The following is a 25,672-nucleotide window of genomic DNA, read 5'->3' as shown; positions in this document are numbered from 1 at the left end:
TGAGTCTCACTGGACCATTAAGAAATATGTCTAGAAAGTGCACACACTCCTATAAGAAGAGAAGCAGGTTGCTGGAAATCTCTGAACTAGACGGGAACAGTACGGGGTTGTCCTAAAGGACGTCTGTTTCTCTGGAAGCCGTAAGCAGGCCATTTGCTGTGTGTGTGCGTCATCTGGCTAGCTGCTCACCATACTGTGATGATCAGTGGGAACGTCATAGCATGAAAAAGACATGAAGGCTAAGGATGAAGTGTGAGAGACACACGTGGAAACGAAGCTTGCTGAGAAGGCTACAATAGTAAAGACCCCCAGTTCACACTCCAGCATTTAACCTAGCAGCCCGCCCTGGGGGTGGATGGACTCTTGTATCTGGGAGGACTTCAGTTTTCCGAGGAGCACCCAAATAATAATAATAATAATAATAATAATAATAATAATAATAATAATAATAATAATAATAATAATAATAAAACAACTTTCTTACCCTCCCACAGTTCTCAGAGGATGACACACAGATAAATCACTTTGAACTTTCAGATGAAAGGTGTTCCATAAACCCGAGGTCTCATCAACTCTAATTGTTACAGTCATTATTTTAATGATGATAATGGGAGAAAGGGGGTGGGGCAGGAAGAAACCTTCTACCTGAAGACAAAGAAAAACTCTTCCATTCAAACCTGTGCCATGATTTTTTTTCTGGTCCTAGGCTGACTCCATCCCTTTCAAGCGGCCAATTCCTGGGCTGAAATGTTATTTACTGCTTTCTTTGCCAATAAAACAATTATTTGTTCCATGGTTCTCCCTCTCCTCTGTTTCTGGCTTGGCCCTGACAGCTCAGCCATGAACTGTTTACATGTCTCGTTCACCCGCCCAGAATCTGGTTCAGCTCCATTGACACTAAAGGCAGGGGCATTCTCTGTGTGTGAGCAATCAATTACTTCCGCTGACACTCCATTACTGGCCTTCACATCTTCGGGCTCCAGATGAAGAGAAAAGGTGGTAGTGGTGGGAACCCAAGAGGGTGGTGTGTGTGTGTGTGTAATATGTGTTGGTGCGTGTGGTATGTGTGTGCATGTATGTATAATGTGTGTTGGTGTGTGTGTGTGTGTGTATGTGTTTGTGTGTGGCCTATGGAGTGTGTGTGTATGGTGTGTTTGTATGTATGTGATGTGTGTTTGTGTGTGTGGTGTATGTAGTATATATAGTGTGTGTTGTATGTGTGTGTATGTAGTATGTGGTGTGTGTGTGTGGTATCTGTGTGTGTGTATGGAGTGTGTTTGTGTGTGGTTTATGGCGTGTGTATGGTGTGTTTGTATGTGTGTTGTATATGTGTATGTGTGGTGTGTGTATGGTGTATGCGTTTGATATGTGTGGTGTATATATGTATGTGTGCTGTGTAGTATATGTGGTGTGTGTTTGAATATGTGGTTTGTGTGGTATGTGTAATGTGTGTATATGTGGTATTTGTGTGTAGTGTGTGATATGTGTGGTGTATATGGTTTGGTATGTGGTGTGTGTGTGTGTGTGTGTGTGTGTGTGTGTGTGTGTGTGCGCGCGCGCGCGTAGGAGTCTGGGGGAGTTGGGGGTAGATGATGAGGAGCAGATGTAGACTCTTGACACAATCAGGCCTCCAGTTTGTCCTTTAAGGCATAGAAAGGCTTCTCTTTCCTTGACTGCCTTGCTGGCATCCACAAGTGACCTCTTGGCAGGAAGAGGCAAAGCAAGGCTACTATAAAAAGAGGAGAGAGAAGGTTTGTGGGATTCTACGGGAATCAGAGACTGGCATACCCTGTGCTGGACAGCAGGTGACCGCTCTCAGTGCATTGGAACAGGCATCTAGAGGCAGCTGAGGGCCATCTGGCTTCCAATCCAGGCCTCCTGCAGTGTAGGTGTGCTCTCCCAAAGCCTCAGTATATCCTTCTGGTTAGTGGGAACAATACCGGTCCCGAGCCCACAGCTTGCTATGGGAGATAGATGTAGAGACTATCCAATGCCTTTGAGAATACATGAGTGTTTGCTATTATCTAAACTGATAACCTTCCTCCACAAAGGTACAGCTTGGACTCTTAACATACATGGCTGAAGAATGCATATACTAGTCCACAGTGCCTGACTCCATCGCCACAAGAAAGGCATTATGCAATTGTGTGTTTTTTCTTTTACCATGTGGTCCTCTTGAACACAAGCCAAACCTGAGTCTATTTCTTTCTTCTTTTCTTTAGTTTCTTAAAATTTAATTTTGACCCAGCTAACTTGGGGGGGGCATTTTCCTTCTAGGAAAAAAAATTTTTTTGATTATGTAAATTTAATACAGCCGTAATCAACCGGGATGGATTGAGAGCCAAAAGGTCTTGTAATGAAGGACGATTGTAAAGTTTCTTTGTTTTTTGTTTTGTTTAGTTTAGTTTTTTTTCCTTAAAAGACAGGACAAGGGCTGCATGTATGTGTGATAATTGATCTAGATATGAATGGAAAAATGGAATTAAATTATCTCTTAAGTATCTCTCATCAAGGTCTATATCTCCTCACCAATAAGACAGACAACAAAGTGTGGGGTTTTTTTTTTTCTTTCTTTCTACAGGACTCATGTCTACAGCAAAACACAAATCCCTCTGTGGAAAAGACTGTCTTGACACGTTATCTCCTGCTCTATGCTCTACCTCTCCACACCTCTATCTGTCTCGGTCCCTCAGAATTTCTGAAGACAGCCTGCCGCTGTAATTAGATAGGAGAATTACACAGAGTTACATGGGCGAGGTACTGGCCCTCTGGGATCGCCAGGCTTCAAGAAGGTGCCAGGGTTGAGAGGGGGATCGTGGAGGATAAAATCTCAAGTGATTTTCTCAATCAGAAGATAAAATGCATTGTTAGGAGAGAGACGGCCACGGTGAAGCTCTCTTGCATGGAGAACGTTAGGATTGCAACATCGAATGTTTAAAAGAAACAAACAGCCAAAAATAACTGCTGTCCCAACTGCTCTCTAACCTTGGAAAGACGAGGGGAGGAATCTCTAGGCTGTTGTTCCCCACTTCTTGGGTGAGCCGAAGTTGCTGGGCAGAAGGAGTCCTTGGTCAAGGCTGTGGAGGGCGGGTCAGCTGGTAGCTGGTTTCTGGCTAATGTGGACCTACTATTGTACCAACTCCCAAAGGTGGGTCTGTTTCTGTCATTAGGAAGGTTGTTGCAATACAGAAAAGTACTAATGCTCACTGGATCCTTGGAGGACGGGGATATTTCTGTGGTGGGCAGGCAGTAAATCTGTCACGATGTCATGAGTGATCAACCTAAGGGTCCCTACTCCTGAGCCAGCACATGACATCCTCTTGCACCACAGAGACAGGCTCTGTTTTGACTCCAGGGGATCTCAGCTGAAGCCACACCTTCAGTTGGGTAATTTGATTTCTTGAAGAAAAGAAAAGGGATGTAGGGTCTGGGTAGGAGTAAACTGAGGAGGACCTCATCCAGATTGGTACCCAGACTTTGCCAGAACAAACCACACTCTTCATTACCCTAAGGACATCTGGACATAGGGATCTAGGCTGAAGAGACATTAAAACAGCAGCGAGGGCGGGGCCGTAGACTCCCATAACCCCAGCTTTTCCTGCTTCCTGCTCTGGGTCCCTCTCCTGAGGAGGTGGTGGAAGTCGCCTGGCCAGGAAGTTAAGTAACATCGTCAGGCACCTTTGGCCAGGAAGAGGGTTTGTATCAGAAGTCACAAGGGCAGCCTTCTCTTGTTCCTGCCCTTCCAGTCCTCATAGGGGAGGAAATGAAGGTCAGCCATGTGTATGACTGTACTTCCCAGAGTCACCGACAGCTCTCTCTTCAGGTTGTTTGGAGTGCCACCCTCTGCTAGGACCTCTAGCCAACCTGACTCCTCTAGGTCAGTATTGGTGTTTCCTCTTCCAGGGAGCCTTCCTGGGTCTTCCAGCCTAGGCTGGATCTGTGTACTGTGGACTCAGATAACAGGATCTTTATCATGTCACAGTTAAGGCATGCGGTGTGCGGGAGGGGAAGGCAGACCTGGTGAGATTAAAGAACTGGAAAGGACGGTTCGAATCCCTTTCCAGTACCTTCAGAGGGCAGGGCCTGAGATCCATCTGTGTAAGTGCCAGGCTCAGATGAACTGTGCCGGCTGGGACAATCTGACCTCACCACCTCCTACTCCGGAGTCCCAAAATCTATCAGGTCAAAGGGTACAATTTACCAATTTGTATTTTCAAAACTGGCCAGGTGCTTTTAAGCACTTTCTGGGCACATAGTGAATGACCAGTGGCCGTTTGGCTGGTGACAAACCCAAGTCTGAATGGTTAGTGATAGGGACAGTCCAGATTCTTTGCCATTTCTTTGTGGTCTTAGTTGGAGGAATGGGAAAAACCAGACCTGCCCATCTACCAACACAGTTCCTATCATAGCTCATTTCACATATGCCTTGATGTAACCCGTGGCAAGACACCAATAAAAGAAGTACGTGTGCACATCCACTGAGTTCTCTCATGGGCTAGGTGTGCTGCAGGTCACAGACAGGGTATGTGGTCTGTGCCGCTGGAGAGCTTACCCCTCAGAACATGAGATCGCCACACTGGAATAGACAGTGTGACCTAAGTGGTTTGGAACAGGAGCCAATAAAGGTCAAGGAAACTGAGCCAGGAACCCCAGGGAAACATGGGTAGGGAAGGAGGGCCAGCTCACTCCATAGGATGGGAAGCTATGCTTGGTTGCTGGAAATGATGGCTGCTTATTGGGCACAGGAAAGCATTGATTGCTCAGCATTAAGGGAGCAGATTATTGAGGTCTGGTTCCTTCCCCCTGTTTAGCATCATGGTTAATTTATCAACCCAGGAATCTGCTACTTGTTTTAAAATACAGTCACCTACTGTGAGAAGGACAGACACATCTTCTAAGATTTAGAGGGCCCCTCTGTGGCGAATTAAACACAAGCACATTTTGTTTAGCTAGGACACTTGGCAATAGGTCAAATACCCACATCCAGTATGCAGGGGACTGGAAAGATCAGAAGAAACCGGAATCTAAACCAACGATGAGAACTATGGGTACTGTGTTATGCTCAGTTGGGGTGGGGGGTCAGTCTTCAGGCAGACCTTACTCTGTTGTGGCCTTAGCTAAAGGAAGCAAATAAAAAATGCTGGCCTTGAATTAGCACTGACTTAGGGTCGAAACCTTGAACCTCAGGACCTGGTCTTTGGCATAGTGGAAAAGATCTTCTACAGCAAAATGTGTGTGTGTGTGTGTGTGTGTGTGTGTGTGTATGTGTAAATAAGACAGAACAGAATTGAGGGGCTGTATGAGGAAGGATACTCATAACAAGAATTCATAGCAAGAAGTATGAGGAGAAAATAGTCTTGAGTTTCCTATGACACAGGCCTTTAAAGTGCTTGCTAACTTACTGTAATAACACAGACAAGGCACAACAAAGTGCCTGTTACCATGGTTTTGGGGAAGGGAAAAGTGGAGGACTTAAGACCTCAACAAAAATTCAAATGCTCAACAAATGTAAAAGCTCAATGAAAATTCAAATGTGGAGTGAGGAGGTGGCTTGGTGGTTAAGCTCTTGGAGAGGTCGTGAGCTCGGTTCACAGCACAGCCACCCAAAAGCTCACAACTGCTGGTTAACTCTGGCTTCAGGGAATCTGGTGCCCTCTCCTGAGCTCTGCTAGTACTGCATTCAAGTGTACACATCCTCAAGTGCAAATCAGACCCAAAGAGGACATTAACTGGCTTTCATTGTTCATGAAGAAGCAAAGTTTAGAATTACTGTCCTAAATAAACCAACAGGAACAATAAATGACTCTCCTCAATTTTTTTTTTGGCTTTGTTTAATTAAAACAGGGAAGTGTGGCATGTGGTTTAAAATGTTTGGGACTTCCACGGAGGGGCTCCACCCAGAGAAACTTATTCAATGGGCTTCACTTTGACATAAACGAGGTGATTTTGTCCTGAATCTATGTAGACTCACTTGTGAGGTGGCCTAAGAAATGTACATTCACAGTTTTCCTATTTCAAACTTCCCCAAAGTATTCTCAAGATAACTATCAGCTAAGTACTTGTTCTTTCAAGGAACTAGGTCATGCTTTTAGTTACCTTTGACTGGGCCTCTACAATGCTGTGTGTGTGTGTGTGTGTGTGTGTGTGTGTGTGTGTGTGCTTGTTTGAACACTAGTGAAAAGGTTGGCATGTTCATGAATGTTTTTAAGAATGCATACAGTTCAAAGTTTAGAAATGGAAAAATACTCAGCCTTGTGTGTATGTTTTTAAAACCATAACGCTGAACCCTCTGGCTGATGACTCAAGCGAATGGCCTCTCTCTGTCTGCCAAGGCAGCAGCCTCCTGGTATCTTCTGCTCCCTAGGGAATGAAGTGACTTCTTTCTGTTTGCCCAGACAGCCCCGAGTCCTGTCTTTTTGTCCCTTGACACAGGTATCTGCCAATGCCACAGCGGCCTTTGCTTCTGCCTTTGCTGCTACACAGTCCCCAGGACAGGGTGCTGGTGCTTAGGGTTTGGCTCCCTGTGGATAGCCTAAGGGAGGAGGCAGGCAGAGCTAAGAGAAAGGGTGGCTTTGGATTGCACTGGCACAGAATGGTTGATGCCTGTGAGTGAGATTTTCCAAGCAGTAAGCTTCGGTGGAAGAGAATGAACAAGCAGCGGTCAGGAAAAGATCTGCCTGGGGTTTGTTCAGTAACAGCCTTGACCTTCAACATGGAGACTGCAAGGGAAAGAAAGGCTTAGGTACCACAAACCAGAATAATTCTCCTTATAAGGGCCCCGGTCTTAGGTCAGAGGGCCATATTCGTAGTTCATTTCATGCTCAGAAAGCAGAAGAGGCATCGTGGGCCGGCATGGAGGCTGTGCCCTTTCATTTCCTCTTTCTTCTCCAAGCTGTTGCCACTCACTGATGGGAATCAGGCAATTTTCTGTTAGAAGAGGTATCAGCTTCATAAACTTCAAGGTAAACAAGTGAGCATGTCCCCAAAATGCAAAGAAAGAGGGGACTGATTTCTTTTGATAGTGGATGCAAAAAAAAAAAAAAAAAAATGCAGCGTGAAAGAGGAGTCAAAAAGAGTATAAGAATCTAAGGAGATGAAGCATTCCTTTCTCAAGAAAGTAAAGTGAGGCAAGCCCCTTATTCTGAATGCAAATGATCTCGAGGGAGGGGCTGAGGGACCAGATACGACCTTCTAAATATAAAACTTAATGAGAGACACAGGATGGGGAGTGGGGAAACAGTGGCGAGGTGGGTGAGAACTGAGAGCAAGGGTAAGTGGGCCTGGAGGAGCCTGGCTGACAATTTGGCTCTAGGGGGAAAATAGATTCCAGAAAGATTTTCTTTCTGACCCCTGTGACCTTCTAGGTTGAAGCCAGCAGCAAGGATGGGGAGTGTGGAGGAAAACAGGAAGCTAGTTAGGAAGGGCCGAGAAGCCGGGAAGAGAGCCTGTAACCTCTCTGTTTCCTCTCTTCAGACTCCACCAAGGGTGAGGTCCTTGTCCTGCTCCACACCAAGTTCTCCCCACCCCGGGGATGGATCCTGGGGCTCGAGCGTTGCTTCACTAGCCTTTTACTCTAGTCAGTGTATTAGGAGCTCTGCTCACTGCGATCTGAATCCAACCTTCTAAAACGCTGGGCCCTTCTCCCCTGTCATCGTGAATATCCATAAAATGGCCTCTTAGCAATTTCCCCTGGCGATTTCGCTAGGATCAGCAGAACCGAATTTGGCCCTCCATCCAGAGAGGTGCTTAGTCAAGTTCCTCTGAGCTCATTCTAGAGCACCCTGTGCATTATGTTTCAGTGGACGCCAACCTCCCGCAGCTTAGCCAGAGACTCCGGGACCCAAAAATCCTTTTACAGAGCGGCTCTAACACAGATTCTTTGTAAACTTGCTTTTGGGGAAGTGGAATCCTGGGATGCTGAGTCAATGTGTACAGTTTGTCTGTGCAACACAGACAAAGGAGGAACTGATGTGCTATGTCATTCAGGCAGCCAAGACTGGCCCTGGGATGAGATACCCCATCATCCTGTGACTCTTAGTCACATACAGCATCCATCCGGGAAATGCTTTGGTTTTTTAGCACAGCCTACCTCCGGTTAGAAGGAAACTGTTTTGTAGGTGCAAAGTAGTCCTGGAGTATGATAAATAGTTCGCCAGGCCTCGGGGTCTAGTGCTAGCTTGAGAGGAGCCTCAAGGCCTTCAGAGGAAGTGCTGGCCTGTTGTGCATTAGAGGCCAGGAGTATTGCCTGTTCTCTTAGGCCTTTCCCACCAGCTGTCCCCTTATTAATTATCCAGGACTCCCAACGCCTTGGTCACAGGAGTGTGTGGAGTGCTAAGGTGTCATGTGGACACTGGACACTCACCAGGACTTATGGTGTGACCAAACATGTCATTGCCACATTCCTTTCTGAACTATACACTTTCACTTTTGATTCATGAGGAAAACATGAAGGACAGGGGTCTAGAGACCACTCAGCCATCTCTATTACTGACATGACCATCCTGCCTGTTTCCCTGCGTGGTGGGCACAGCATCTCCCAGGCACCCTGTTGTAAGATCAGCTGAGGCACCTTGAGTTACTGACATAAGCTCTCTGTTTTAGTGTTTCTCTTGTCAAAGTGAAGACCATGACGGCGCTGGCTTCCTAGGGCCGAGGCAAGAACTGAGTGGCTTAATTGTCTGTAAAGCAATTAGAACTGTTTGTAGAAGGAATCTATACCTGCATCTGCGATAGTAACCTGTGCAGCGTAGACATCGAGAATCAACTGGAGTCTTAACCCTTCCCTCGTTGACTCTGTATTTCTTCCTCTTTTTGAGCAGTGAGCAAAGCCTTCAGAAAGCAATAAGCCAATCCCCATGGCTGGATATATTTGAGGACCCAGATACCATTTTATCAGGGCAGCAATTACAACCTCCAAAGGAAGGTGAATACAAGAAGTGAGCCTTCGTAGCCGGCTTCTTGGCCCCATGGAAACTCCACTGCCAACTTCTACAGACAGGGAACCACTGTTCACTATACCTCCTTCCAGAAGGTTCTTCCCAATACCATGGAATCAAATCCACCCAACCTCTCCATAAAGGTAATGCCATTTTTAAGTGCCCCTCTGTGGCTAGGACCCAAAATTGCCCACCAGTGAGAGAAAAGACAAGATATAAGAGGAGCTGCCCTTCATATGTGTCCCCAGTCAGCAGGGCTGTGCTTACTTGCAGTCATGCTTCTCAATTTCAAAATGAGGGTTGAAGTTGAGGACAATCTTCTGGTTGGGTTCGGGGGCGTAGACAACCCACTCACAGTTCTGGTGAGAAGGATAGTCCTGGGGGTAACCTGGGGAAGTGATATAGCCAGCATCTTTGGAATTCAGCCGACCTCCGCAGGGTGGATCTGGAAGAGAGAACACCAGCAAAGAACTTCAGATGTGCGGCTATAGCCTTCCCTGCACAAGTTCTCCCTTCCAGCAGCTGGTTACCACTATTTTAGGGACCTTTAATGGCAATCCAGGACACTAATCCATTTACTCATTCAGTGGAAGAGATTATTTCAACTCTTCTTTCTGTAGCCACCCCCACAGATAAAGTCATACACACACACATAGACACACAAAGGAGCACACATAGACACACACACACACAGATACAGATAGACATACACATGCATGCATAGAAACACACAGACATACACATATAGACAACACAGACACACACAGAGACACAGAGACATACACACAGACATATACACATAGACACACATAGGGACATAAATACACACATAGAAAAACACACAGACACACAGACATATACATATACACACACAAAGACACACAGACACATACACACAGGGACACACACACACATACACCCATAGACACACAGACACATACACAGGGACATACATACAGACACAGACATATACACATACACATAGACAAACACACAAAGACACACACAGACACATACACACAGGGACATACATACACACAAACACACATGCACACACTCCAGAAAACGGTCATAAATATTTCGATTACATGGCCAGAGATGATAAAAACAAAGTGTACACCTAAGACTCCTCCCTGTTTTTCCTGTCTCCCTTTCTTGGCCCATCTTTCTCTCTTCCTCCGAGCTTCCCATCTCTATCCCTGCCCCATAAATTCTTCATTTCAGTTGGTGTCTCTTAGCCCAGCACAGTCAGCCAGCAGCTGGGCTCCAGGAATTGCCAATCGTGGTTTTGTGGTACAACCCACGAGCAAGCCAGGCAAAAATTACTAGAGGTGCAAAGAAACACTTTCAGTATTGGGCCAGAACAGGCCCTAGAGGGTGATTTCAGCTTTTTTTTTTTTTAAAGAAACTCCCCCAAAACATTTAATTTCACACACACCACAAATCTGATTTATTATTTCATTATACACCAAGTGAAAGAATCTGAATCGAAGAATCCTCTGGCTCCAATCATAGGATTTGCACAAAGGTGCTTTGTGTTGAGCCACCGGACGCCTCCTCATTCTTTGTGATTTCTGCCCAATGTCCCTCTGGCTCAGTCACCACCAGAGTGTGCTGCTGCTTTGTCAAGATGTTCGAAAGGAAAGGCAGAGGCAGGGGAAGAGCTGGCTGCCCCTCACTTCAGTGCCTGGTTGGGGGTAAACAGCCTCAGTGGGCCAGGAGAGAAGGGGCAACCTTCAAAGGCAGAGAAGGTAGGTGATGACATTTGAAGAATCTCATCTACCCAGGAGGGAACTTCTGCAATCCCTAGCAGGGGTTGGGAAGTAAGGGGGTGGGTTGCTTAATGCCACCTTAGAGCTGGAGAGGCACAGGAGACAACAGGAATATTCTGAAGCCTCTTGGAGCCCTTCGTGAGCATTGCATGTCTCTGAGCATCAATCACAATTTAATATCGCCATCTGCATGGACCAGCATGGGCCCGTGAATTATGTATTACAGCTCAGCAGATACCCTCTAGGATGGGGGTCTTTCTCCTGCGTTCCCTCAAAGAGGCAATGGGTCATGCATTTTTAACTCTACAGGTGCATTTTACCATCCCCCGTGTCTGTTGGCATATTACTATCTTCCAGCCCTCTGCTGCAGATTGCCAACCTGACAGGCTTTAAAGGCATAAATGACAGACATGCCGCACAATGGTGATGGGACACAAATCCACACAAGTAGCCTTTTTGGCATCTGACTTCCAAGGGCTCAAACTGTGCCGGGTTGAACTGCCCAGAATCTAATGGATGCAGGTCCATTCCCTACTGGGTGGAAAACAAAAGTGAGCTGTTTCCTCAGGCTAACAGCTACCACATCATCCTCTACCTAATGACCCTGCATCCTCCCCAGGCCTGGAGGACAATGGGTCCATCCCTCCCACCCAGATGCAGCCACTGCCCTCTCCTTTCTCTACAGCCCAAGCCTGCAGGCTTTGCAGGAACCCCAAACTACTCCCACAATCCAGGGCACCAGTATCTTCCAGCTGGTCATATAGTGTGGCTCATCAGTCTTGGCTTATGTAGGTGAAAGGGGCTGGGAGTAGGCTTCTGTAGAGGCAGACTTGTGGGTGCTTAGATACACTAGCTTGCTTTGTGTGTGTGTGTGTGTGTGTGTCTGTGTGTGTGTGTGTGTGTGTGTGTGTGTGTGTGTACGCGCACACGCCAAACTAGCAGAGAAAAGAATGTTCTGCTGGGCTAGCCCCACAAAAAACTGCCCTGCCTCATCCCTTGGAGCTCCTGGAGGAAACCTGAGCAGAGGTCCTCTTTAGTGATTCTTACAGTTTCCCCATCAGGCAAGTCCCCCATCCCTGCTTCTTCTCTCCTTTACTCTTAACAGAAGACTTTCTCCCCTTAGCTTCTTCAGCTTCCAGCAATTAGTCCATGCACACAGATCAGCAGTGGAGACAGGAGCAAAAGTTTCCTTGCAGAAAGGTTTCCTTTCTTATCTACACGCAGTCTAATTACTGCCCCACAAAGGAAATTTTGTTCGGCTCTGCTATGCTGTACAGCCAATAGTCTGCACTCCTGCGGCTGAAATTTATTGACAGAGAGACAAAGGACAACCCACGGCTCTCCTCTGTCTCCTGCCCCCTCCCCATCACGTCTTTATCAGGAGAAAATCAGGGCCGCTTAATATCTGCGGACTCCTTAACGTCTGTCTCGGTCGTGTGTCGTTAACCTTTTCAATACCCATATATTTATAAATGGGCCTTCTTGCTTAGATGGCATTCACACTCAGAAGCACACACAGATACTGAAGTCCCATCAATTATGTATACAAATCAGTAATTCACACTTCAGTCCTGTACACACGTTTATGCCCTCTCATAAAACATCACACATCATTGGCGCAGACATATATCCACAAAGACAAATACTAGAATTGCCGTCTCTATTTTTCTTGGAAAGAAGAGAGTTCTTGAGAGACAGCGGCAAAAGCTGTAAAGAAAACACACTAAATCCTTCTTCGTCTCTTCTTGATAGCTGATCTTTTCATTTCTTAATGGGGGTGGGCTTGCAAGTCTTAAGTTCAAGCTGGCCCCAGTAAGAATTAGCTAGAATTTCTTGTGAAGAGCTAGATCATCCATTACCTCTTAGGCCTTTCTTATGCTCCAAAAGAACACTGTAAGAGCTTTCTGTTTTGTTTCAGAGGCATCAGATCAGGAGAGAGAAACTAGAACTCAAGGGCAAACTCCTTAAGGCCAATATCACACTAGGAAGAGGACCCAGGCACTGCAGAAGCCACGGAGCCTGTTTGGTGAACTGACCTGGGACCTCATTTTGCAACTATTTTGTGCACACCTTCCACCTGGGGCAAACTTATTTCTCAAAGAGAAGGTGCAAAATCCATCTGGGAGGGAGGCTTGGAGGATGAGCTGGGTTAGAGGACAGTGGCTTAGAGGTCACAATGGGACGCCTCCACACATCATTTCTGGGAAAACAGGAGCTAATTCAGCCAGAGTTCAGATTTTTCCCTCAGAGTGAAGGTGCTTTCGTTTGAAAAATAAAATGCCAAATATATATTGTTCTAAATTTCTACATCTCTGTTCTTCTCAGCATGGCTATGATGATTCTGATTCCCTCCCACAAGAAAGCGGGAATTTCCTACCCTTTCACTTAGGCCCTCCTAGAGAGCCTGAATGAAGAGACCAAGCTCCTATGCAATATTTGATATTTAGAAAGCATTACAAAAGGGCAGAAGAAGAACCCTTACAAATCTAGTCTGCCATCTAGGAAATTTAATTGAAATTGTTTTAAAGGAAAACGATACTGCCTGAATTTGGTGATATAATGTAGGGCAGACCTTGGTGAGAATTTTGTCTTTTTTTTTTTTTAAGATGTATGTGTGTGTGTGTGTGTGTGTGTGCGTGTGTGCATATATATGCATGGGCTCCTTGGAGTTCAGAAGAGGGCATTGACTTTCCTGGGACTCTCCTGGAGTTACAGATGGTTGTGACTCACCATGTGGGTGCTGGGAACTGAACCTGAGTCCTCTCTATAAGAGCAGAAAGTCCTTTTAACCACTGAGCCATCTCTCCAGGCCCCTCTGGTGAGGACTTTTAAACAATCAGAATTCTACTGGTTTGCTTCAACAGCCAGGACCCTGTGACCACAGTGACCACAGGTGAAAAGCCAAGAGGTCCAAGTTAATGGAAGTGAAAGAAAACATGAACAGACACGCTTGGTAGTTGGCTGACACTGGAGTAGTGAGATAACTGTCAAAGAGATTGTGTGTGCATGCATGCATGTGTACATGTGTGTTCATGTGTGTGCATACATGTGCACATGTGGGGGGCACCTGACATTGGCAAAAGGGGGATAAACTTACTCCTTACTTAAGTGGGATCCTTCTAGGTTTCACCTTTACATGTTTTACTGGCTATGTGAATTGTATAAGGTGTATAGTTAGGTGGTGTGTATTAGGTGTCACATTTTCGTGTTTTAAGAACTGGTACTCTTTCCTCTTAGATGAAAACTCTACCTAGAATTCCAAAGTACAATGGAAGTAGAAGAGAAACTCACTTTGGTTGCTCCAAGAGAAGAAACCAGAAACTAAAGAACGTCACGTTGGCTTCTAAGCTCTGCCCTCACTACTCAGGGGATTCTCTGGAACTTCCTGGATCTGGTTGAAACCCACTGAGCTAGATCTCTGTGATTTTAACATGCCATTGGGACAAGAGGGAAGATTAGAGACATCTGTTTCTTACGTAGGTAACTCCACTTTTCTGTTGCTGCCCCTTCTGTGGGTCTCATTATTGGTGGTCAAAGACATTGTTGTACCTTGATAATTCTCCTTCTAATGCATAGTTAGCAGGTCAATAGCAGCCTAACACTGTTGCTAAGCCACTTACTTCATTAAATTCATTACATACTAGCACACAGCATTCTCAAAAGAAGAAGAGTACATTAACTACAGATAGATGATAATTAGATGGATAGGTAGATAGGTAGATAGATAGGTAGGTAGATAGGTAGGTAGATAAGTAGATAGGTAGATAGATAGGTAGGTAGGTAGGTAAACAGATAGGTAGATAGATAGGTAAATAGATAGGTAATAGGTAGGTAGATAGGTAGGTAGATAGGTAAGATAGATATGTAGATAGATAGGTAGATAGATAGGTAGGTAGATAGGTAGGTAGATAGATATAGATGGTAGATAGAGCCATCCATATAATTTTTATGCTATTGTAATTGTTATACTTTATTATTACCTATTGCTAATCTTTTAGTATGCTTCATTTATAAGTTAAATTTTGTCACAGGTATTATGCATAGGAAGAAGTGTAGTCTATTGAGCTGGGCAGTATCTGTAGTGTCAGCATCTGCTGGGAATGCAGAACAATTCCTTAGAGGCATGTGAAGGTAGGTTACTGTATACTTGGGGGTTGCTGTATACCAGTCCCACTTCCCTCGGAAACCTTTACTAATGTATTCTTTAGTCACAACATAATCCATCCTGCCCTTAATCCCACAACAGTACTTCTGTCTAATGCATAGCAAGGCAAAGAAGACGCTCTTCTTCCTCTACTTAAAAACAGAGGACGCTGCCACCTTCCCATGTCACTGTCACTTGCTGCTTATGGACGGCTGACTAGAATAGCAGTGGGTAGGGATGAAGAGTTCCATAATCGAGTGGCAAGCTGTGTGGCCTTGGGTCACTTAGGCCACCATGCTGAGACTATGCTCTCTCACACAGTTATTATAAGAAAAATGTTATTTCCAGTTCTAAAATTCAAAGCCCATACCATGAGATGGGGGAGGGGGAGAAGTTCCTAAAACCTGTAGACCCGACCTCAAATTCAAAGGGGTCTCTTCCCTCTGAGACAATAGGCTGCTTGCTCAAGGCATTACCTTCTGCTTGATTTGCTTAGTAAGGCAGAAACAAAATGTTAGGGACCTCCCGTGAGCATGTTGGTCTTGCATTATGGAGAGTTCGAGTGTCTCTTTTAATCACGTTATCGGTGCTGATGTGAGCTCCTTAGCTGTGTCTGCAGCTGCTTATTTGTAAATACTGTGAACACACAGTTCTGTGTGAGCCTATGAACAGGGATGCACGAAGACCACGCTGTATGATCTTCTGTGTCACCGAATCCCCCACCCAGACCGTCCAAGTCCTTTGCTTGCCTTTTAACCAAGTTGTGCTCATCGGCCCAAGATAAGCTCCTCCAAAGAGTTATTTCTTTGAGCTGGGGCTAGATTTTTGTTTTATTCAAAGTGACTTCAGCCTGTCACAAGACAGTCTCATAAAATCCGTATCTTGGCTTAGGCTGGGAAGAAATGAGCCAAGCCATCAGCCAGGAATGCAGCAGTTTGACCACATCCTCAGGCAACTAGGAGGGAGTGCCATCTATTCAGTTTATGGGGCTGGGTAGCAGTGAGCAACGCTCTCCTGGAGGTGAGGTAAATGAGAATCTGTGAACTTTTGCCTTGATAAAGTTCAAGATCTAAATAGAAGGACCATCTGGGAAGGGGTGGGGGGAGACGAGGAACAAGGAGCAGGAGAAGTCAGTCCTTGTTCAAGGAAGGCAAGAAGGCAAACCGTCTTCCACCACACCCCCAACTTGCCTAAGACACAACAGGAAGATGGGACTGGAAGCAGGACCTCAGAAACGCCTCTCCCTCTTCTAACTGGATGCTAAAACAAACCCTTGTTTAATCGGAAAATGTATGTTTGATGTGATTACCTCCCCTGACCTCGAATCATGCCACCTGTGGTAACCTTGTGATTTGTCATCTTAGATCATATAAACAAATGCAATTCCAATAGGGCAGCCGATATAATATCATTAGTTTATATTTATGTCCGCTCTTTCCCAGACCTCATTGCAAATGTTGTTTTAATGCCACTGATGAGAGAGCTGGGATTACAAATCTTGGTCATTTTTAACAGACATTTGGGAAAGGAAACAGAAGACAAATAATTTTGAGGTCTCTCCAAAAGCCAAAGGAAGGGGGATGGCTAATAAAATATATATTTTTTTCCAGTTATTTCCATGAACTCAGGTTGAAATGTCAATTGCTCCCTCTTGGCTAGCACATGAAACTTGAAGCCTCTGGTCTTGCAAATCGGGCCTTGCATTAAGCCCAAGCCACTATTTCTAACTTTATTGGTAATTATTTCTAACCATGTATTCTAAACTGCAGCTCCCCTAAACAAACCCAGTGTCTCTGTTCCCTCTTTCCTTTCCCCCTGAAGGTCTTTGCCTTGCTGACAATCTCACTATATATATGGCCCTACCTCACCTCCACACCAGGACTGCCAAGGACTACCTCTCCCCTCTTTATGCCTTAAAAACTGTAGTCTTGAGCATCTTCTAAAGAACATTAAGAGTTCAGATGGCCTTATCCGCCAGCCTCCTAAGGCCAAGGATCCTGCCTCAGCCATCCTTGACAAGCCCTGTGAGATCAAACCCAGAACCTTTCCCAACAGTCACAGTTGATAAAATTTCAGCGATTAATGAACTACAATGGAACTAACCTAACACCGAGTCTATCACTAGATGTCAAAAATTCATTTTACCACAAATTGTAAAACACCAGCAACCACCTTTCCTTTCCTATTCTCAACTGCTATTAAATACAGATTTGAAAAATGGCGCATTAATCATCTGAGATAATAGCAAGCAGCCATAGATCAAGATGGCCTTAATGTAAGCTGGGTCTCCATGGATACCCTAACCTTGGCTAACGATGAAGACCAGTGAAACACAATATACCTAGCAGCAGAAAACATTTTTTTCCCCTGAAGCTTTTGGTTGACTGTTTATTGTTTGCTGTTCTTCCTACTCAAAAGGGCAACTTCTAAATGCATGTTTATCAGTAGCACTTGCAAGATACTACGACGTCATCAGTGAGCCACTGATGGTATTGGATTTTCTCCTACGTGACTTCAACTCGCCTCTGTCCACTAAATCTGTCCTGGGCCTTTATCTCTGGCTCCTACTATGCCTTCAGGGAACATCTGCTTTATTTTTCCTCATCTATTCTCACAATTATTATTATCATTGGCCCAGTAATTTGCAATTCCCTTTATCTTCTTTGAGGATTGGCTCTCTCCAGAACCTAATTGCTAGTTATCAGAATGTCTTTGGGGGCTGGGACCAGGTTACCAGACACATACACACTCTCTCTCTCTCTCTCTCTCTCTCTCTCTCTCTCTCTCTCTCTCTCTCTCTCTCTCTCTCTCTTCCTCTCCCTCTCTCTCTTCCTCTCTCCCTCCCTCCCTCTCTCTCTTTCTCTCCCCCTCCCCCCTCTTCCTCTTTTTCTCCCTCTCCCTAACCCCCCCCCTCCAGACCAGGAGCCCTGTGCACTGCAAGCTACCAGGAAGAACTTTTTCCATTTACCCCCTCTCTTTTTCTGGATTAAACCAACCTCTCTTATGAAGACCCAGAGGGAAATGGGATTATTAAGAGTCTTGCTGGGTAAAAGCCATTTTGTCTTTCTGACTACTTTTCTTCTGAGTTCAGTTGCTGAGGGGACTTAATGCCAGGGTCGAAGTTATTACAAATTCGGAAGAGTGCCTTAACCGCAGCATTCCCTGCTGAGCACACTTTCAGTCAGGAAGGATGGAAGGGGAGGGGAAAGGAAAAAGACAGGTTTGAAATGGGGGAGGAGTGAGACCAAGAACAGGATAAGGACAAATGCAGAGAGGAGACATCCTTTTGCTGAGCACATCCTTTTGCTGAGTCCAGCAGGAGTGATGGGTTTGTGGAAAACCTTGTGAGGAAGATGAGCTGATGCTTATGGGACACAGACATATGTTCAGTGAGGGCGCAGCCGGGAATGAATCTCATAACAGAACAACCTTCCAGCAGTGGTTGGGGAGTGCCTCGTATGAGCAGGTGATGGTTAAGCCAAAGAATGAACGGTATCGGGACAGACTCAGCAAGCGCCAGTTCTGTCATGCCACACGCATAGCCATCCTAGGCAGGCACTGTTATTAAACACACCTTTTGCGGATGGGGAAACTGAGGCACAGCACCTTTAAGTGCTCTGGTGGCACAGAGTAGCTATAATGGAGAGACTGTTAACCTGGACAGCCAATCTGTCTCCCGGTAGTTAGGAGCTGTGCAGTGCTCTCAGACTCCAGGAACACTTATTGGTGGCATTTAGGGTAAGATAAATATTTTGCCCCTTTCAATACCCCCCTTTCTCTGCCTGTGCCAGTCACTGGCCAGTGTGAACAATGAAGGATGTGTTCAAGGCTGCGTGTGAGCAGGCTGGAAACACTTAACACCTTCTCCATGGTCTGCATGTGCACAGACTCCCTGGCTCCCTGTCATTCGGGTGCTTGCTCTTTCTGGCATTCTGGGAGCCCTGGGTGGGGTGTGGGGGAGTATGGCAGGATGTTCAGGTCTTCAGTCACATTTCACAGCATCACAGATTTTTTTTTTTTGTCAACACCCATGCTTCCCTTTCTTCTCCAGCTTGCCTGCTCACGAGCGTCTCTGTCCCAACTGCCACGTTGTTATTGTTCTACTGGAGAGAAGCAGCATTTTCAGAAACGGGGGATTTATTTTTATAGCACAGCTGGTCTGCCAAAGGTCACATAATTTGGCAACATTCCCAGTGGTTAAAAATTAATTTCTCCTTATTAATACAACCAAGGTCCCATAGGATAGGGTCTCAGTCTTATCTAAACTTGACAGCTTCCTAAACCTTTAGAAGCTTTCTCCTGGGCCAGCCATAGGACAAGGCCGGTGTGTCCTGGAATCCAACCCCACTAAACCTGCGTGGGAATGAAACAGTTAAATATTGCACCGCCTTCCCCCCTTCTCTAGAAGGCACATAAGCCTTGGAAAATGCAGTAGGAACTGAGAGTTTGGGGGGGGGGTGCACACCCAACTTCTGTAGTGTCTTCCGGAAATGGATTAACCATCCTCTTCAAAAGCTAGAAAGGAGTCTGCTTCTGGGAGGAACAGGACAATAGCAAACTCCTGGGTCTCAAAAGATGACACATCTGCCCCTCAAAGTGTCAAGTAATGGCCAGATGATAAAATACTGCAGATATGTTCACTCCACCGTGAGCTCCTGCTCTGAGGTTACTTTATAAAAGTCCCAACTCCTTAGTTCAGGGAATTTCAAATGTGTTAGGCTTGTCAAAAGACAAAATAATAATAATAATAATAATAATAATAATAAATTGGTTCTGGGGCTAATCTGCTTTTCTATTTGATTCACAATCTGGCAACTTGTTCTATAGAAGGACCCAGCTAAGTTGGAACTGTGTGTGTGTGTGTGTTGCTGTTCTTGAGAAGAGGGCTGAGGAGACAAGAGCTGGACAGGTCCAAGTTACCTTCCTCAGCTGATTAAGGCAGAGAGGACTTCAAATCCAACTGATTCAGGTAAGGAGGCTCCTTCCTATTGGTTGCTGTGACTCTGCTGTTTCGTTATATTTAAATTGGCCTAGTTCAGCATTGAGTTGGAAAACAAGGCCAGCACTTATCACAAGGGCTTCTGATTGTATTTGGTCTGATCTGCTGGCTGGAAAAGGCATAACCAGGAGACAATGCCCCCTCCGTTTACTTAGCATGCTCTGCGCTTTCTACAAAGGAAAAAAAAAAAATCTCACCTTAAGATCTTTCTTTGCAAACTGGATCTTTGGGGAACTTGTTCTGAAAACTATCAGGGAGCCTGGCTCTTGAATTTTGTCAACTCAGAAATGACCCACACTTGGCTCACCCCAAGTCAGTTCTTTCATTTGAATGCTCTAATGAAAAGCTGAAGGAGATACAGAAAACACTGGAACCTCAGCGCCACCCCCCACCCCAATAACTGTTGCTTGCATACATGCCCCATTGCATAAGAACTGGTGTTCCCGTTCTTCACTTTTCCGAATGCCCACTACCCATTGAACAGCAGGAGGCTGGAGCCATTTGGTAGACAGCAGGGGTCCTGTCTGGAGAGACCAGCCTCTGGTCCCTGTAGCTTTCCAATCTCACACTTTACCAGTTGAGTGCTCTGATGACTCCAAGGGATGACATAAAACCTCACCCTGGAGGTGCTGCTGGGCATTTGCTATTCTACCTGGTGAATCCTGGACAAGTAAGGGCCTGCCGTGAGGCCCTGTGGGGCGCTCTCTCCCCTGTTTTATACTGTGTACTCAGTTGGCAAAAAAACAGCCTCACCACCTCCAGTGCTTGCTTCTGGGGAAAAGGTGACTGGGCACATACTTAATGAGGGTAGGAAACAAGTCCCCAGAGCTCTAAGTAGGCTATTCAGAATCCTGGAGTTTTCCTCTTTTACTTGTAAATGATTATATCCATCCGTGGTCATGGGTCTTTTGGGGGAGACTGTCCAACCCCCCCCTCCACAAAACCCATAGCAAGTTCTTGGACTATATGACTGCTTCTGTTAGAGAATTTGTTTGACCTGTCTCCCACAGCCCATATACACCTTTTATCTGATCACCTAGCTCAGCCTGAAGTTTGAATTGACCTAGTAAGCCCGTGTCCATGGCAATGGTGTTAAAGACCACCACAGATCAAAGCGCTTCTGGAGTAAGAAGGAAGGGGGAGATAGCTGGTTATGGGGTCTGGCTTCTTTCTGGCCCCGAGCCATGGGTCTCAAGGGACGGGAGTGGGGGTGGGGTGGGAGGAGTAGACATTAAGCCCGAGAGTTGCCACCTTCTGAAGAACCCACGTCAGGGACAGAGTGATTTCCTGGGTGGAGAGCAAACCCCTGCTGATCCGCTCTAGCCGAGCACTTTTGTGGCTCGGAGCTGTTTGGGAAACGGCTAGCGCCAGGGGGCTCTCCTCTCTGACAGAAACTGAAAAAAAAGCGGGGGGGGGGGGGGAGGGGGGGCAGAGAGAGAGAGCCAAGCAGGGAGTCCAGGCCAACAAACCAGAGAGCGTCCAGTCCCTTTCCTTCCAGCAGAAATTCAACCAGAGCCACAGAAGCTGCAGCACAGATAGGAGTATTCGCTACGTAGATCTGGAAAGCTGATTTCAGTGCCCCTAACCCCGAAGATTCCCAGAGTGTTTGCCCAATCCGTCCCACGCCCCCTCACACACGCAACGCCCATCTTAGGACAGCCGGCCCACTCATGCCCTCCACGCTAATGCTACTTAGGAACTGGTGGAACACACTAGGGGCTCAGACAGCCCGAGGCGAGGGGTGGGGGCAGCCGTTTAATCACAGCTCGCCTCGCCTCCATTAACTTGTGTTGATATTAAAAAGAAATCAATCAGGGAAACTGATTGTCGTGAACACTGTATTTTTTTCCCCACGTGGGCACGGGCAGCGAGGAAAGGAGGGGGGCACAATCTGCCTGCAGGCGACTGCAGTGGTTGATCTGGAGGACAAGCCGCAGCCACGACCTAACTTTCTGGCATTGGTCAGCATGAGGGAAATGCCGCAGGCTTCTGGGGGGGGGGGGGTGTCTTTAGTCTGGAGGAGGAGGAGGGGACTGGCCCTGGAGGAATCCTAAGCGGCCAACTTAGCAGAGGCTTATAGCCTCGCTTCTGCTTTTGCTGGGAATATTTTTGCCTAATAGAATGTTTATGGATTGCTCAGCTCTGTTTCTGCTGCGTAGCCCAAACAAATCGATGCGGCGGTAGGGACGGCGCTTGGGGGATGGGGGTGAGAGCGCTGGGGGGCGCCCACGTCTCGGCCACGTGGATGCCCGCGCGGCGTGCTCTTCACCTGTTTGTGCGCTCAGGCGGCCGCCGGCCGCACCGTGCTCCCCCAAGCTGCGCGCATTCCTGCGGCTCAGGCAGCCAGGCTGCTTCCCGCCTCTCCCCGCCTTCGGTGCTGCAATCCCACCCCGGCTTCCTGCCTCCCGGCCAGGCTAACCCGGGAATCTTTCGGCGTCAGGCTCCCAGCTTCTACGTGCTAGTTCTCCAGGGGCTGCGGCGAGCTTGCAGCGCCGAGCACAGCGCCCGGAGTAGGAGGGGGCGCTCCGAGCCGGCCCGGCCCAGCTGCCCAGACTCGGCTAGAACCGGGCGGGAGGGTTAAGCGCCTGGGAGCCGGATACGTGGTGCCCACAGGGCCTTCCAGCTACCGCAGACCGGCCGGGTATTTGCTCAGTTGCCCCCACTTGTGCCCGCCACCTTCTTTCTCGGCTTCCTTCTCGGAATAGGTTCCCGCCGCAGTGCCAGAGAGAGCCACCCCACCTCCTGGCAGGGGGCACATAGGGGTGAGTCAGAGGTCTAGCTTGGCCTCGCCCTTAGCCACCCCGGATAGGTCTCCCGGTACCAATCAGTTTCTGGACTGAAAACATGACCGGAGATTGATCACCTTTTCGGGGGAGCGGGATAATAATCTACTCTGGGTGGGTCCCACCCCCCGGTCCGAGGCTGCCCGCGGGGCTCTTAGTGGGTGATAAGCTTCGCACCCCGCGTTTTTGAGCTTCTCTGGAAGTGACGCAGCTAGACCAGGGATTGGAATGGGAGGGGGCTCTGCAGAGAGCGCGGAAGGCAGGTGGCAGAGCAGGAGTGGGTCCGAGAGGGTGTCACACACACACACACACACACACACACACACACACACACTCATACACATGCTCCACACAGCGCTCAGGGACAGATGTGCGAACATCTGGGATAGGAGATGGTCCCCGAGTCTTCACAATCCCTTCCGCTTCGCACATCATAGGGAACCTGAAGTTGTGTGTGTGTGTGTGTGTGTGTGTGTGTGTGTGTGTGTGTGTGTGGTGTGGTGTGGTGTGGCAGTGTGCGCGCGCTCGCACACCCGGGCCTACCAGAGTCCGTTCTTGAATACAAAATATACCGTAGGCATTCTCAAGGAGCGCGCGTGCGCGCGCTCACACACATGCATATATACACATACACAGCAAACCACACACATACATAATTTACGCAGCATTCAGGTCCGTGGGAGGTAATTTAATTTCTATTCAAACTGGGAATTCAGAATTAAGGCAAGATGGAATACTAGGCCCAGAAATTTTCCCCAGGACGGACCTGCACCCAACCCTTCCTTGGCTTTGCAGTTGCCTGTAGGACCAGTTACCACAGAAAGGGAGCTGCAAAGGCTTGGATTTGGGTCTCAGCGGCATTCCCCTCTCTGTCAAATCCCAAAAGATAGCAAAAATTAATACCCAAATATGCTCCGCGTAAAGTGACTGACTGTAGGTGTGTGTTGGGGAAAGGATGAGAAGCTCAGTGACCGCTAAGCTTTTGCCACAGGACCGGCTAAACAGGGCGCGGGGGCGCCAGGGTGGCTGTAAGGGAGGAGACCCACCACTGCGGCTGGCTGTCTCCACCAAGTGCCTCGAGGTAATAGCGCTTCTCCATGGTTTTGTCTCTGTCTTTCCTCCCTCCTTCTCTCTGTCTTTTCTTCCCCATTTTCTCGGTAGATGGTACCCTACCCCCAGTCACCTGTAGGAGCAAACGCTAAGAGTTTTTTCAGGTTCCAGATACTGTCTTAGAGCGGAGGGAAACACCCCCAGAAACAGTCCCGGGGTGGAAAAACCGCATTCCCTAAGACCAGAGACCTGTTTTCAGAGAAGTAACCCTTGTCACACTCTACAAGAGCTGGCCCTGGCCTCTCCTAGGCCCCGAAGTGCTTATCTCTGCAGCCTGTGTCCACACACCCTTTTGGCAGTGTTTGAGAACAAATTCCACTCAAAAGTTTCTAACCACTTCACAAGGGGGAGAGACTGTCGAGGGTCACGCAGTTTGTTTTTTTCTTTTAAGGAAAAAAAAATCAAGAACATGGTTTGCTTTCCCAGAAAACACGCGGATTCACGAGAGAGTGGGGACCGGCAACTGCCCACGGGAAAGCTCCAGTCTCCACTACAAGCTAGCTTGCTCCACTAGCTCAACCTTCTGGTTCTGAGATGTATCCACCCATTCTGCAAAGAATCCACACATCTGAAAACCAAAGCTAGACTCTTGCTTTTTTTTCCCCCAAGCCCTTCAGCTAACATTGCTCAATGTAGCTAAGTGAAGAGAATGCAAATGATTTATATTTCACTGGCTAGGTTGAAGAAACTCAAGGGAGATGTGTTCTGCTTCAAGACAGGGAGGGAAAAAATCCCCGAAACTGTAATGCAAAGGCTTTGTAGTATTTTTAAACCTTTGATTCAGTCCATATGTGACATCTGAACACCGCCAAATTCTGTTACAAAACACACACACACACACACACACACACACACACTCACACACACACTCCCTTAGCAAGAGAAAAAAGTTGGGTTTAGCAGTCCTGGTGGTGTAAAGAAGGCCGCTGAGATCTCCCTTTAAATTATTGAGTATTGAGGGAGTCTCCTTCTGAGCGGTTCTGAGTGGCTTCTCTGCATTAGCAGTCGCCTTTAAAGGGGGGACCATGTAAAAATGAATAGAAAAACTTTGAAGGGCTTACCTTGCTGGCTTCTCACTTTGTGTCCTGAAAAGTACAGAGCTAAGAAAACCCAGGTAAGAGGAAACATATCCATTTTTGACAGAGAGGCTCTCTCCAGGGCTAGGTTCGTGGGATCTCGTATAATTATGTCTTTGTGTTTTTCCTCTCTAATTTTCTTCCTTGTGGCGTCTTCTGCAAAGGTCTCTAATGATCAGCGTTTTCCTCCTGGGTCCTGGCGGTCCGTCTGTCTTCACCTTTATTCTTGCTGGAATATCTCCACCTCACTAGGAGATAGCTCCTGAAATCAGCAGAGGGACCAAGCTGGGGAAGCGGAGACCAGTTTCCTCTTCAAACCCAAACGCGTGTATGGTCTCTCCAGTTCCTCAAAGTGTCATTTCCTTTATCCTACAACATCACGAGGGTTTCCCGAAAGCTAAGCGCAAAATAATAGTAATAATAATAAAAATCAAAGCCAAGAATTGCCCTGGGCATCACACAGCCCCAAGGCAGATGTGTGATCTCAGAAGCGCAAACTGGCACAGGTCCCCCCGGCACCCGGGACACACACGCGGGCAGAGGCACCGACCGCTGGCCAGGCGGAGTGCTAGGCAGTCAGGCGCCCGGCTCTTGTCCCTCCGGGTTCCCCTAAGCGGGAGCCTCCCCCGGCGGCTACACCCGCTTGGCCAGTCTCTGGAGGGGAGTACGAAGCAGGAAGCTGCTGCGGCCGGCGCTGCTGGTGCTGCTGCGGGTGCGGCGGCGGCGGCGGCTGGGATCGCCCGCGAGTGTGCGAGCGGCTCTCCGAGTTCGCTGGCGCCCGCCCTCACCTCCACCTCGCTCAGCGCCCGGCCGAGTGTCTGTGCTTCTGAGGATGTGCCGGGGGCGGGCTGC

General features: G+C 47.3%; 1 protein-coding gene across 2 annotated transcripts in view; it reads right to left on the bottom strand.

Annotated features, from left to right (window-relative positions):
* The window catches only part of NRP2 (neuropilin 2), a gene marked incomplete at its 3' end in the record, with an annotated part of 113,776 nt that extends 88,468 nt beyond the window's left edge, over positions 1–25,308 (bottom strand). For both annotated transcript variants that reach the window (XM_080932923.1, XM_080932924.1), the window contains exons 1-2: positions 24,806–25,308; positions 9,204–9,381 (exon numbers count right to left, since the gene is read on the bottom strand). In XM_080932923.1, the coding sequence (XP_080789049.1) occupies positions 9,204–9,381; positions 24,806–24,878 (251 nt within the window). In that variant the 5' untranslated portion in view covers positions 24,879–25,308. The remainder of the gene's footprint in view (positions 1–9,203; positions 9,382–24,805) is intronic.
* Positions 25,309–25,672: the final 364 nt, after the last annotated feature.

The sequence above is a fragment of the Micromys minutus genome (genome assembly GCF_963924665.1).
Source record: "Micromys minutus genome assembly, chromosome: 19".
Taxonomy (NCBI): Eukaryota; Metazoa; Chordata; class Mammalia; order Rodentia; family Muridae; genus Micromys; species Micromys minutus.
The sequence above is the reverse complement of the archived record's forward strand: the minus strand, read 5'-3'. Positions and strand labels throughout refer to the sequence as shown.